Consider the following 13,929-nt stretch of genomic DNA (forward strand, 5'->3'; position numbering starts at 1 on the left):
CTACTATGGACCACCCCTTTCCATATTTTTTCTATAAAAATGTTTCTGTGTCAAATAAACAAACACTTACGCTTGTCTACTTTGAAAATTCTATGAATACGGCACATGAGAACTGCAACTGATCAAAAGTCGATAGTGCTGGAGGGGGGGGGGAGGGGAGAGGGGGACCCGGCGATGACAAAGAATCCTATTCGAAGTGACACCCTTATTTGCTTTCTGCTAAGGATACCGGTGAATAACATAGATCAGATGCGGACTGCATCTGCATGTTTAGGCAGCGCGGCATCGATGAGGTACATTGACTCATTTGTCAAATCACACTTTCGAATTCGAAAAAAAAAATAACATCCTACGAAACAGAAATTTATGACTAACCTACAGCCTTAATCGATTATGGCTCTAGTTGTTGGATTTAAAAAAAGCTAAAAAGTTTGTTAAAAACGACGACGTTTCGACGTTAGGCTAACGTCATTATCACGTCAAAATGAAAGTTGATAAAAAATGTATATAAAATATTAAGTAAAAACAATTGATGTGTTAAAATGTTTAAATTAAACAAAGAGTTTCGCACGGATGGAGTCCGATTGCGTCTTCAAGCTCGGATTTCGTTCCTTTTATGCAAAGCATCTCATAGACGAGGCAATCAAATATCCCTTGGCACTTTCGGAGAATTCGAAACTGGCTTTCGTTGAGGAGGCTATTTTCCCCGTGGGCTTCCAAAAGGTGTTTTCCAATCGCCGAGTTTTTATGTTCAGCAATACGTTGGTGAAGGTGTCGGGCTCTGTAGTCGACATAATCTGCATCGCACAGATCACATGAAAATAGATAAACCACGCATTGTTGATTTACGATCGGAGGCTTGATTTCTTATATTTTTTGTAAAATGCAGAATAAAGCATATAAAGAACGAATAGTGTGGGCATGTATACGCACAATTTGAATACATTTCGGAATGATTTACTATAGCTACAGTACCATTTTGGGTTAAAACTTGAAAAAGGAGTGTTTTAAGAATACTGTCAGACTCAAACTGTCGAAATGCTTAGAACATTAAGTCGCACCCCCAAATGATGTTCTTATAAAAAAGAGTGTATCACACATTGCACTAATTGAAATAAGTTCCATCGAACCCTACGTAACGTTGTTAATCAGCACCCACTATAACATATATATTTTTAACAGCAAACTTAGAGTTCAAGCATAATCTGGAACGTTACGTTCTTGGAGATGTAGCTTGTGATTGATCCTACTCAACGAATCCATAGATTTAACGAGTAAGACTGGGATGTGGCGCTTCCTGAACAATTACCCATATCAGGACAATAACCAAAGTCAAATTCCAGATCACTGTCTTGTTCAACAAAAGAAGTAGAGCCAGTTTCTGTTATTCCAATCCCGTGATCAGCACGTGTACAAGCATTTCCTCCTCCACCAATCATCATCACTGATCCATCACTAATCCAGTCACACCAGAAGCCGATCTTGTTGGCGCTTTGGATGTCTCCACTGCACTCAGCCTGTTGAAACCCGTCTGTTGACTTGTACTGACCGCCATATTGAACCGTGCAACTTCCCAGACACTTGTTACTGGCCCAAACTTTGCCATTTCTAAAGTCGTCATAACTTGTGATTTTAGATCGGAATGTTTGTCCAGCCAAACAGTCACTTGTGGTCTGTAACAAAGGAGTGTGACTGGGGTCATCACTGCGCGTGATCTTAAACTCTCTGCCGCTGACCAACCAAAAGGCTGGTGAGATCATGTCAGAGTTAGTGGACGGATCTGTTGTTGTTCCCACGGCAACTTGCTGGTCATACCACCAGTACCCAGTGTCTTTCATCCAATTCTTATCATCATTGTTCGAGAATCGAGCAATAAGAGTCCATCCTTTGCTGTCATCTGTTATGTGGCAGTACACCTAATGAGGGACGAGCGAATTATGTTGAACACATGATTAAAAATTTCTATTTATTGTATAGAGGAGAGTGTTTTACTGGGAACTAAACCACTCGTAGATTCCATACGCCACTCCATCCGGGACCCGAGTGGCGTATTTTCCGTATGACACTCTTGCGAATGGCATATCGCTCACTGACGTCACGATTCGCGCCTTTTCTACTTTGTTGAATGAACTTGGTTTTGTCTCGTTTGTTGTTAGCAAGCATCGACCCGAAGGTTTAATTTGTTTAACTAAGCATCGAAAAATATGATTTTTCCAAAAAAGTTAAGAACGAGAGCACGATAATGGAAGCCTTGACGATTTCAAAGTTTTTACAGGGAATTCATCCCAAGGGATTTCACAAGTGCAAGAATAGATGTCGTAAAGACAAAAACAAAAGCAGTTGAAAACTATCGGCCGTCAAGACTTTGCCGCATTTGATTCAAGTCAAAGTCAGTAGTTTTTTCAGTTCTTACGTCTTATTTAGTTGACAAGTATTTTGTTTGATTGAAATTCAGTTAGTGTTTCTATATCCTGGGCACGGGTGCTTTGTATTTTCTATGAAGACGAACGCTGATTTGTAAAACTGGCTCGATTATTCGAAAACAGTGAAATAAAAATCGGCAACATCAACTACATTTGGTCTCCATATAATAAAAGGAGCATGACACGTTGGCTCAAAGATATGAATTTTATGTTCTCGTGGCAAAAACGATATCTCACGAGTGAGCGTAATATAGCGAACGAGTGAGATATCGTTTCTGCCACTCGAACATAAAATTCATATCCTCTCGCCACCGTGTAATATCCTCTTTGAAAATTTGTTGGTCTATGGTCGGATCATCTCCGGACCTTTCTTGGAAGTCTTCAACAAACTTCGGAAATCTTCGGTGATGTTTGGTAATCTATAAAATTTTCAAAAAATGCTCGGAAACGTTTTTTGTAACGTGGAAGATGAATGGATTGATAATTTTTATTTTAAGGCTGTAAAATTATCAGCTTTTTAAAAGTTCGAATCAACAAGTTTTTGGAAGTTGATTGTATAATAAAATTGAACGCTAAAAAATTAGATCGACGTTTCGACCGTTCGACGGTCATTTTCAAGTTAGGTGTTAGAACAAGGGCAAGACACAAAACCTGACCTAATTGAGTTGCTTGGAATTGCCACAAAGAATCAGCTGTTTCAATTTCAGGGAAATTTGTATGAACAGGTGGACGGTGTTGCCATGGGGTCTCCGCTCGGACCTCTTATGGCCAATACTTTCATGTGCGGCATCGAAGAGCATTTAGAAATCCAAAACAAGATGCCTGCATTTTACAAGCGTTACGTCGAAACGAAATCCATCCCTCTGTCAGTTTCACAATGGAACTGGAAGACAACAACAAACTACCGTTTCTAGGAATGGAGATTATCAAAAATGGATCCCAGCTGGACACGAAGGTCTACAAGAAACCGACAGATACTGGGCTTCTATTACACTAGCAAAGCCATGTTGATGTAAAGTACAAGCACTCACTACTCAAAACAATGCTGAATCGCGCATTCAAGCTTTCCTCGAACTGGCAACTTTTCCATCAAGAATGCGAACGTCTTAAGGAGACCTTTGCCCGTTTACAGTATCCAGAATCCCTCGTAGAAACCACCATCCGACAATTCGTCGAGGCGAAAGTTGTAACGGGAAATGCGTGTCCTCGACAACAGCAGGTCCCTAGTCAGCGAGAGGTTCCTATTAGAGTCGTTCTGCCGTACAAGGATCAAAAAGCAGCAAACTCAGTACGCAGACAACTGAGCGATCTCAGCCGAAAGATAAACACCGAGATCCGTCCAGTTTACACCAGCCGTAAGATCAAAGACAATTAAAGTGAAGGAACAGAAACCGCCCATCGTACACCAACAAAGCGCTGTTTATTATTATAAGTGTGATCTGTGTGATGCAGATTACGTCAGCTATTCTTGTCGACACTTGCACCAGCGCATCGAAGAACACAAAGGATCGTCTATCGGACATCACGTGAAAGAACAACATGGAAAGGAGCCACACAACATCGAGAAGAATTTTAAGATTTTAGGGAAGTGCCAAAGCAAGCTTGACTGTTTGATTTTTGAAATGCTTTTTTTATTAGACTTCTGAAACCGAAACTTAACAAACAGAGTGACTCGCTCCGCGCGAAATTATTTGTTTAGATATTTTTAGGTATTTTAATGTTCTTATTCTCGTCGTCTTATTCCCTTGCTTTACGTTTTTAATTATATCTTTTACAACTATGCATGCCATTCGCACAAAGTTATTTTTTAGCCATTTTTAGCCTTTTTTATTCTTATTGTCTATTGTTTGTATGTACATATTTTAGCGCTTTTACTATATTTACACATGTAATTTTATTCTAACACCTAACTTGAAAATGACCGTCGAACGGTCGAAACGTCGTTCTAATTTTTTAGCGTTCAATTTTTAAAAGTTACTACACATGTTATTTTGATCTGACAGTTCGGTCTGTGTTTAGCCCGCTGTACTAATTCAAGTTGGTAATGGCTTCTTTATCATGCCTACCTTAAATAGCACACTTCCATTTCTTAGCAGGTATTCCCCATTTGGTAACTTCTGGTTTACTTTCATTTGAAAATCATCACATGAAGAAGCATCTGAAAGATGATTGAAGAAAATAATAAAGTAAGCGCAATGTTCTAACAGTCGTATTTTTACTCATATTGTTTCGCAATCATTTCAGCCTTTTCATGATAGCTTTCTTATTAACAGTTGTCACAAGGTTTTTTTTATTTTTCAGGGAAAATTAAATGATATTCATAAAAGAAGAAGAACACCGTTGCAGTTGACAACTTGAAATGCCGCCAATTCTATCACACTCCTGGTCTTTAAAATTTCTATATTGAATAGGCCATCTGTAACAATCTCGTGTTAGCCCAAAACTTTCTGTAACTTTTCTGTCATCTCTAACATCGCTTGATGCAAGACATTCTCTTTTAAATTAGAGCACAATAACCTGAATCTTATTTTGGAAAGGCGTACGGTGTAAAGACATAATTTTTTTCAACATTAGTGCAAATTGAAACAGTTCCTTACCGATTTTAGTTTCACATTTTTCTCCAGTCCAAGGTAGTTTGCACGAACATGAAAATGTTTCTTTCCTTTCATCAGGTACACAAGAGCCACCATTGAGACAGCCGGTCATGAGGCATCCCTGAAAAGTTTAAATAAGAACAAAGAACCGTGAATGTCAAAGCACACGTGCACAAATATAAATGCTAAACGACTGCCATTTTTAAGCAGATGTGCGCGTGCTTAATTCTCCTTCTTGTGCACCTGCCGATTTTCGTTTTTCGCTCTCAGCCATCGTATAGCGTTGAAACACTATGATGATGAGCATATTTCAAAGTAAAATAGACTGCTACGAATTGTTAAACCACGTTTAAAGTACGTTCAGAAGAATTTTGCGACCCGAGTTAGTGATAAAAAGACCTAACGAAACTTGCAGTCGCATTTCGATGTTAGAGTTTATAACAACTCTTATCTACTGTGCACCTGGCTAATGCTTTTCCAATGTGGTAAAATACTGTTCAAACAAACCACACATTAAACGATTTGCTTGTGAAACTCGATTAACAAGAAATACGAAAATACCTTTAAAAGCAAAGAAAAAGTAACTCCTTGTTGATCATGAAATTTGGTGTTTGCGTCGATGGCTCCGTGCTTGTTCAGTTCGCAAGTTCCCTTGCCATTCTTGGCGGATGGCATCTTGAAGTTTGTGGAAGTACACCAGGAATTTCTCAAGCATGAATGGCTGCACGACAACAAACTGGGAGACTCAAACCGTTTAACAACGTGGCCTTTAAGCCGCTGATTTTCCCGCGTCGTGACGAATTCTGAACGAGAAATGGCAGAGTCTTCTTTGCCGGCGAAAACGGCGATATTTACTATTCCTTGAAACAGGAAAATAAGTAAAACCATTTTTGCGTCCATCACTGAACAGATGTCGGTAGGGAATAGAAAGAGACTTTCAAAGTTTATTTTTAAGGAGGGGTTTCGATTTTGCGTCAATTGAAATAAAACGTAATGATTGGTCTTTTCTGGTTAGTTAAATATTTGGAGGCGGTCCATTGGTTGTTACAGTAAAATGGTGGGGGGACTGGGGGACTGGGTATGGACGGGAGTTATTACCACCCCCCCCTCCCCCTATTAACATAAATAACACCGGTTAGTTAATTCCCTCAATGAAGTGCAAGCATCAGTTGACAATCCGTTGTTATGCGTGAGAAAACAAACAAGAGAACTGCGACAGTTTTGTGAGAGTTAACTAAAAAATCGTTTAGATATACATGAGTTATGCACAAAGATCCTGTGATGCAATATAGGAATTTTTCCAAGGCGTTTGTCAGCCTTTGCGGCGAAACGATGATTATTTAATTTATGCAAAAACAGCAGCAGATGTTTTCTTTTGACAAGGAGGAATTTGTGAAGAAAAAAAATTAAAATTCATTGAAGTTTTTAAGTTATGGCATCTTTTTCTGGTTATAACAGAATGGGTGAAGCTTTAAAACAACTACAGCAGAATCCCGATTTCTCGAACGTCCAATGCAAGGGAAACGAAAGTTGGTTCAAGAAAGCGGAGGTAAACTTACAGAGAAGTTAAGTGCAATCCAAGGGAAATGAAAATTGGTTCGAGAAATCGGGCGTTTCGAGAAACCGAGGATTCTATTTTGTTTGCATTTTTAATTTATATTTGTAACTCTATTTCGTCATGTAACCCTACAGTATAAATAAATATCTATAGAACGTAAAGTTACTTTGTTTTCTTGTTACCTGATAGATTGATGAATTTCCTTTTTTTTTACCATTTATAATTCATACAGTGTGTACATTGTGACTTTCTGTTCCTAACGTACTGCTCTGCGGAATATGATTTAACCTCTTTAGAGCTTACCTTATTATATGGAATTAACGCTTTATGAAATTAACGCGAATTTCAAAAATTCGCGTTAATTTTAGTCGCGTTAATTTAACGTTAATTTCCGCGTCGTTAATTAAGTGGAGCGCTAATTTGCATGGCCTTAATTTCCGTTACTTTGGAACCAATTTCTCGATACAGTCCAAACGTCTTGACACTTATGAAAAGACATTATTTCATCAGGGTGGAAATCTACCGGATCAGTAAAACTGTGAAAAACGCTCGAGGCGCTCAGTTTCCTTTGTGTTAAAGTAAATCTGTTCCTGAGTAATTTTTCCTTTTAAGTCGCGTTAATTTCAAATACCTAAATTAACACAAGCGTTAATTTCCTATAATAAGGTATTCTTATATTAGACACGGGGAACGAGGGTAATCTGGAACCGAGTTGACGTAGTAGTTCTACACCAGGTCACCTTCACCAGTTATTCCAGCGAAAGTTATTGTTTGTCACCCTTCACTCAAGTCTTCAGAACATTTTATAAAAGAGTGAAAACAATTGCAAGCTTAGTTGGAATTCGACTTTACCTTTATTTCAGCGTACGATTTTTGGCCAAGCCCGAGCCCACCATGATCTATGTATTGTGTGCCTGAGCACTTTTTCTCGCGCTTTAACTACCATAGCTTGCTTCCTCACCCAGGTGGACTAACATCTCATCCAAGATAGGAGTATTTCGTGTGCTAAAATTCTCCTTCTTCAAGTTCTAATCAGTAGAACAATATTGCAGTTTGATTAGAAGACAAGATAGGAACAAGAGTTAATGCGGCTTCTCCGATCCACAGTTTAATTGGGTAAATGTGCATTGTTGTTGCTTTCTTTTTGGTGAAATTTATCTGAGTAAAGTGGACTAATTTTGGGCGATTACTGAGGTCAAAATGATATTTATAATTATAAGCCAGCGATACGATAACGCAAATCAGTCATGATACAAAGTACGAGCGCTGTGTAAACTTTGGCATAATAGTTTACGTGGCCAACTTAAAGCAGCTGCGAGCTTTATCAGGGATATACCTAATTACAGGAATTTAAAGGGACAATGTCACGAGAAATCGTCTAAGTTTTTATTTAAAATATTCTAGATTTATGAGGATGCACTCACTGTTAAGCAAAATAACCTTTAACCAGAAAAAGAAAGGCATGAAATCATTTTCCCAGATAATAAACTGCAATCAATGGTTTTAAGGAATTTTCTTCCAAAAAACTGTCAAACTTGAAAAACGTCGGCCGACGTTTTCAAATGTTAGGGAACTTCTTTTCTAACAGCCTGTACCCAAACCACGTTATAGCAATTTTCAGGGCTTGTAAAGTACCTTTTAGCAAGGCAATGCCCATCCTCGGAGACCCAGGGGCAGTTAGTGGGGGGGGGGGGGAAGTCTATACGGGCGAAAAAAAAACGGCGAAGAAAAGTCAAGAACGAGAAGAAGAGAGAGAGAAGAGTCTGGTCTTTGTAAATTGTGCCGTTGTACTGTTGAAATGCTCGGAGATATTAGCTATGTTAAAAGCTACTCTACAATCCGAGGGTAAATAAAGTATTCACTTCACTTCACAAGAGCCCCACTTTTCTTTGCCGAGTTATTTTTCGCCCGTATTGACTTTTCCCCACCCCCACCAGCTGCACCTGGGTCTCCGAGGATGGACAATCAATTCATACCAACAACTTCATTGGATTTTCAAAATGGCACTAAATCTTGGTGATACTGCCCCTTTAACGCGAAAATTCGAAGTTCGCGTTAATAAAAGCCGCGTTAATTTTTGAAAGTGTTTATTTGATTTCCGCGGCATTATTTAAGTGTAGCGTAAACTTACGAAATCTTATTTTCATCCCAAATTCTGGATATTGTCCGAACACTTATAGCAACTAAGAAACAGAAACCTTCTCTTTTCTGCACGCTATTTTTCAATCTTTTACAATGTAAAAGCCTTAAAGATATGTCAACTGCAACATTTCCACTTCATTTTTGCTTTCAGAAATGCGGTTCTCGACATCCTTTTGTTTTGAACTGCAACTGAAATGTATTTAGAGACATCAATAATCGCCGTAATCAAAACAAACGAGGATAAAGGGTAACACAGGTAATCCCTCTTAATTTATTTTTAGACATGGTACCCAGTACTTCCGCGGATATAAACGCGCGTTGCGTAGATGTTCTCGAGCGTTTCCGTGGAGAATGCAAAGACCAAAACATGGCGGTCGGCGAAGGTGGGATAATTCTGGTTGTCCCCCGAGAAAACGAGAGATAACATCCACGCAATGCGCGTGGATACGCGGAAGTACTGGCTACCATGTCAAATCAACTTTTGAGGTGTCTCCTTAGGAATAAGGCCTGTATGGGGGATTCACTTCCTTAAGGCCGGTAATACGGGCGACATTTTTGTTCAACTTGTCGCCCAACATTGTTACATTGCAAGTTGAACGAGTTGTTGCCTGTATTACTACCACGTGCTCAACTTTTTTCGCAACAAATTTCAGTGTTGCAAGTTGCAGCAACATGTTGCACAAGGTAGAACCGAGTTCTACTTTTTGCCACATTTTTTTTCAACCTGCAACACCGAAATTTGTAGTAATACGGGCAACAGCTCGTTCAACTTGCAATGTAACAATGTTGTGAGACAAGTTGAATAAAAATGTTGCCCGTATTACCGGGCCTTTACCCTTTATCCTCTCTTGTCAAAACTATAACACAATTCTCGAACGTGATTGCTTTTCAGCAGTCCGATTTGAGCACTAATAGGAGAGTGTACGCGTCATGCCCGTGTAATTGGACAGTTCGCGTCATTTTGCAATTGCGCGCGCTGTTGTTGTGCACTTCGTGAACTGTTATTTCTTTCAGTATTCACAACGACTTTTAACCATTTCGCCGGTAATGTTTGTTTGTTTCTCGAAATTTGTCATAGTGTTGATTAATTGGTAATAGGACTTCTTGTAATCGTACTCATGGTTACACAACTCGGAATACCGCTTTGCGGTTTAAACTTCCTTGATTTGAAAAAAATTCCTCCAATGTGCGTTATAATCAAAACTATAACAAAATTCTCGAACGTGATTGGTTAACAACAGCCCGATTTGAGCACTAATAGGACAGTGTACGCGTCATGCTTGTAATTGGACAGTGTAATAGGACAGTGTACGCGTCATGCCTGTGTAATTGGACAGTACGCGTCATTTTGCGCGCGCTGTTGTTGTGCATTTTGTTGAGTAAACTGTTATGTTTTTCAGTATTCACAGAGACTTTAAACCATTTAACCGATAAAGTTTGTTTGTTTCTCGAAATTTATTATAGTTTTGATTAATTGGTAACAGGACTTCGTGTCGTCCAATTCGGTCTGTAATCATACTCGTGATTAAACAAATCGGACTCCCGCTTCGCGGTCGTCCGATTTTGTTAATCACTTGTATGATTACAGACCGAATTGGACTCCACTCAGTCCTATTACCATTATTAATAATTTCAAAGACCTTAATTTACTGGAACGTTAATTTCCTATAATAAGGTAGTTACTCGTTTATGGGATAGAAACGCGCACGAGAAAGACATATCCAGGGCTTACGGAAGAAAAAATACAGTAGGGAAAGGAAAGGGAAAATCGATTCGAGAAATAAGGAGTAAAATTGCAGTGTTCGACTGGCTGAAGCAAATCTTAGGGAAACGTTTTCATTGTTTCAGTTATCGAGAGGTTCAAAAGATCGAGTGTTCCTGAAATCGGGATTCCAATGTATCGAACTGTTTGTTCTCTGTTGTGTAGCTTACAGATGGGGGTGTAAGTTCTGACTGAAGGTAAGGGGACAACATGCACCTTCACCCAGCATCGTGTTGGGGGAAGATGACGGATCGTTTACGCTGTCTCTTTATCAGGCATTTTATCTCCAACATTCTGCCGGCGATATATTCACTCGCTTGGCGGAGGGAACCAAGTTGTGGGGAATTTTAACTGAACACAAATTACGTTTTTTAATTTTTAATAGCATTGTCTTACTAACAATCTTTAGTTCTTGCCTACCATTAAGCAGTTTTCTAACAAATTAGTTTTACAATCGGTGTTTATATGTGTTTATATGGGTTTCTCCAATCATTTAAAAAATATTTCCCTGAATAAGAATTAAGTTAATTATATAACCCACGAAATAAAGATACATTCCCATCATAATTTTCAAGACCTGTGAAGATCTTGGGCCGATATTCTCCCTGTATAAGGCCCTCGGGCTCAGTTAATAAGAGGCATAAGCTGATTTAAAACAAGATACAACCTTTTTCTATAAAAACGTTGAGGCTAAGAAAAGACAAAATCTTAGAATACTTTGATCAAAAACCAAAGGAAAAAGTTTAAGTTCATTTTTTTACGAATAAATGGACATTCAGTAAATCCAAATTGGAAACCATCCTTGTCACATGAACATGTATGTGTACAATCTGAATACGTTTTTGAGTGATTTAGTGTAGTACCACTTTGAATTAAAACTTGACAATATAGGAGCGTTTTAAGAATTTTGTCAGGCCCTAATTGTCGAAATTCTAAAAACTGTTAGTCGCACCCAAAAATAGATATTCTTACAAAATAGAGTGTATCACACATTGAATTAATTTGACTAGTTTCATCGAACCCTACGCACCTATGCCAATCAGCGCTGAATACATTTTTATTTTTAGCAATCATAGAGTTCGAGCATAATCTGGAGCGCAACTTTCTTAAAGATGAAGCTTGCGGTTGATTCTAGCTACTCAACGGGTCCACAGATTCAACGAGTAAGACTTGGATGCAGTGCTAACTGTTTGAGTACCTTGACCAGGCTGATAACCAAAGTCATGTTCCGGTTGACTGCTTACAACAAAAGAAGCTTCGTCAGTTTCTGTTATTCCAATCCCGTGATCAGCACGTGAACAGTTTTTTCCTCCTCCACCAATCATCATCACTGATCCATCATAACTCCAGTCACACCAGAAGCCGATCTTGTTGGCGCTTTGGATGTTTCCACTGCACTCAGCCTGTTGAAACCCGTCTGTTGACTTGTACTGACCGCCATATTGAACCGTGCAACTTCCCAGACACTGGTCACTGGCCCAAACTTTACCATTTCTAAAGTCGCCATAACTTGTGATTTTAGATCGGAATGTTTGTCCAGCCAAACAGTCACTTGTGGTCTGTAACAAAGGAGTGTGACTGGGGTCATCACTGCGCGTGATCTTAAACTCGCTGCCGCCGACCAACCAAAAGGCTGGTGAGATCATGTCAGTGTTAATGGACGGATCTGTTGTTGTTCCATTGGCCAGTTCCTGGTCATACCACCAGTAACCTGTGTCATTCATCCAGTTCTTGTTGTCAATGTTTGAGAATCGGGCGATTAGAGTCCATCCTTTACGATCAACTGTAATATCACAGTATGCCTGTTCACAAAATAATAATAAGTGATACATTGAAACCGTATGAACTATTTCTGATAGAAGAGACTGAGAGTTTCTTGTCATTGTATACAAGCATGTTAATTCAGTTTTAATTGCAATTCAATTTTTGCCCGCAAGTATTAATCAATTGTAACAGACACTTTCCAAAAATACCGCTATTGTGGTCTGTTGCTGGTCAGGTTTCTTAAACACTCATAGTAATTCTTGAAAGTAAATGAAACAAAATGCTACTTTGAGAAGGTTTCGGTAATGTTTAAAAGTTGCACAGCTGTAAAAAATTAAGTACATTTAAGAATTGTATAAAAAACACCTTGTGTCAACAGCCTCTATTTTATGTTTTTGATAATATAGCCTTCAGCTATGATTCATTTTAAATTAATCTTTAAGGTAAAATGACTTATTGGGTTTTCAAAATATATATATATATATATACAAATAGTAAGATAGAGAGTAAATGTAACTCGAGTTTCACGCACTAAGCGATCATCAGACTGATTGTTAGAGTGAAAAAACTTCAGTTATAAACTTAAGAGGCAGTCGCCATAATTCCGTTCTGCTAATTTTCGGATCAGTAACACAATTGCCTTCAAACTTTGCCTTCGAGTCTATCTTAATTCAAAAGCAAATTAAATCACCTTAGTTTTTGCAAATATCGTAAAATATTTTTTTTATGAATTTTTTTCGATTGGACCGCGACTGGCCTATTTTTAGCAATGGCGACAAGTGAAAAATAGGAAAATTGTCGAGTTCACCGCTTCAAAATTATAAGATATTAGAAATTGTTTTACTTTTCCTGGATTAAATTGAACCTTTATTTATGCAAAGCACACAATTTCGGTTCGTTTAAAAGAAACTTACAATACGAAATAATTTTTTGTTTGCAGCCTACTTCGCCATAAACGCCAACAGCTCAAAAATGCACATTTTCAACTGGCCATTGCGCAAAAGTCCAACTACTTCCGCGTAATATTTGTATCTATACCAACTAAAAAGAAGTCAAAGAGCATAGAAATGTAAAAATATGTTGTGGTTTAAGCGAATTTTTAGCGCAGCCAGGCAGCAACTTTGCTGTTGTTGCGAGCATGTTTATTTACATTGACACAAGAAAGTCGCTCACGCGAAACGAATTTAGCATGAATAACACAATATTTCGCAAACGTCCTAGCTTAACAAAACTTTGAAATAACAGCTGACACAACAAAACATCATTTAAGACCCGAAAACCTCACCAGCTAGTCAAAAATATATATACTGTCGCCTACCTGCAAGTCAACCGCACAAGGTCAAGTCCGCCATGCAATTAGATTTCGCATTCCTTTCTAGTTTTCGTCGAGCATAGTATTCGCAGAAAGTTTCGAATTAAAACCATTGCCCATAAAACACTTTGCACAAACCATATGATTCCGATAATATGAACAAATGAAGGAAAGTAGCGGGCAGCACAACCGAAGAAATTAACCGAACACAAAACATCGGCTTGAACGCGAACGTTGATTGAAAGTTGTGTCACGCAATCTAATCTAACCACGTTATGTGCCAACTGAAGAAATCAATAATTGACTGTACAAAATTTTAAATATTGTTTCACACTGTCCGGAGCCTGATGTTGTGCTGTCTTCGTGTGTACCAT

At 38.6% G+C, this 13,929-nt stretch overlaps 2 protein-coding genes and 1 pseudogene across 3 annotated transcripts in view; 1 reads left to right on the forward strand and 2 right to left on the reverse strand.

The window, feature by feature from the left end:
* Window positions 1-62: 62 nt before the first annotated feature.
* LOC144666373 (uncharacterized) lies at window positions 63-5,917 on the reverse strand. Its single transcript, XM_078527797.1, has 4 exons — window positions 5,579-5,917; window positions 5,021-5,138; window positions 4,490-4,581; window positions 63-1,916 (listed from the first exon to the last, which is right to left on the reverse strand). Exons 1-4 carry the CDS (start codon window positions 5,915-5,917, stop codon window positions 1,251-1,253), a joined length of 1,215 nt encoding a protein of 404 aa, XP_078383923.1. The 3' UTR covers window positions 63-1,250.
* On the forward strand, window positions 2,243-4,069 carry LOC144666626 (uncharacterized; annotated as a pseudogene).
* A 5,596-nt stretch (window positions 5,918-11,513) lies between the features above and the next one.
* LOC144666349 (uncharacterized) overlaps window positions 11,514-13,929 on the reverse strand; it is a 51,333-nt gene continuing 48,917 nt past the window's right edge. The window contains exon 6 of one of the 2 annotated variants that reach the window (XM_078527764.1): window positions 11,514-12,281. In XM_078527764.1, the coding sequence (XP_078383890.1) occupies window positions 11,619-12,281 (663 nt within the window). In that variant the 3' untranslated portion in view covers window positions 11,514-11,618. The remainder of the gene's footprint in view (window positions 12,282-13,929) is intronic. The other variant, XM_078527765.1, reaches the window with a different exon arrangement.

The sequence above is a fragment of the Oculina patagonica genome, chromosome 9 (assembly GCF_052425735.1).
Source record: "Oculina patagonica isolate OP01 chromosome 9, crgOcupat, whole genome shotgun sequence".
In the NCBI taxonomy this organism is placed as follows: Eukaryota; Metazoa; Cnidaria; class Anthozoa; order Scleractinia; family Oculinidae; genus Oculina; species Oculina patagonica.

Coding starts and splice junctions, on each gene's coding strand:
- LOC144666373 (XM_078527797.1), bottom strand. CDS start 5,917: ATGGACGCAAAAATGGTTTTACTTATTTTCCTGTTTCAAGGAATAGTA. Junction 5,139..5,578: donor CTTTTTCTTTGCTTTTAAAG/GTATTTTCGTAT, acceptor TAAACTTTTCAG/GGATGCCTCATGACCGGCTG. Junction 4,582..5,020: donor AAAATGTGAAACTAAAATCG/GTAAGGAACTGT, acceptor ATCATCTTTCAG/ATGCTTCTTCATGTGATGAT.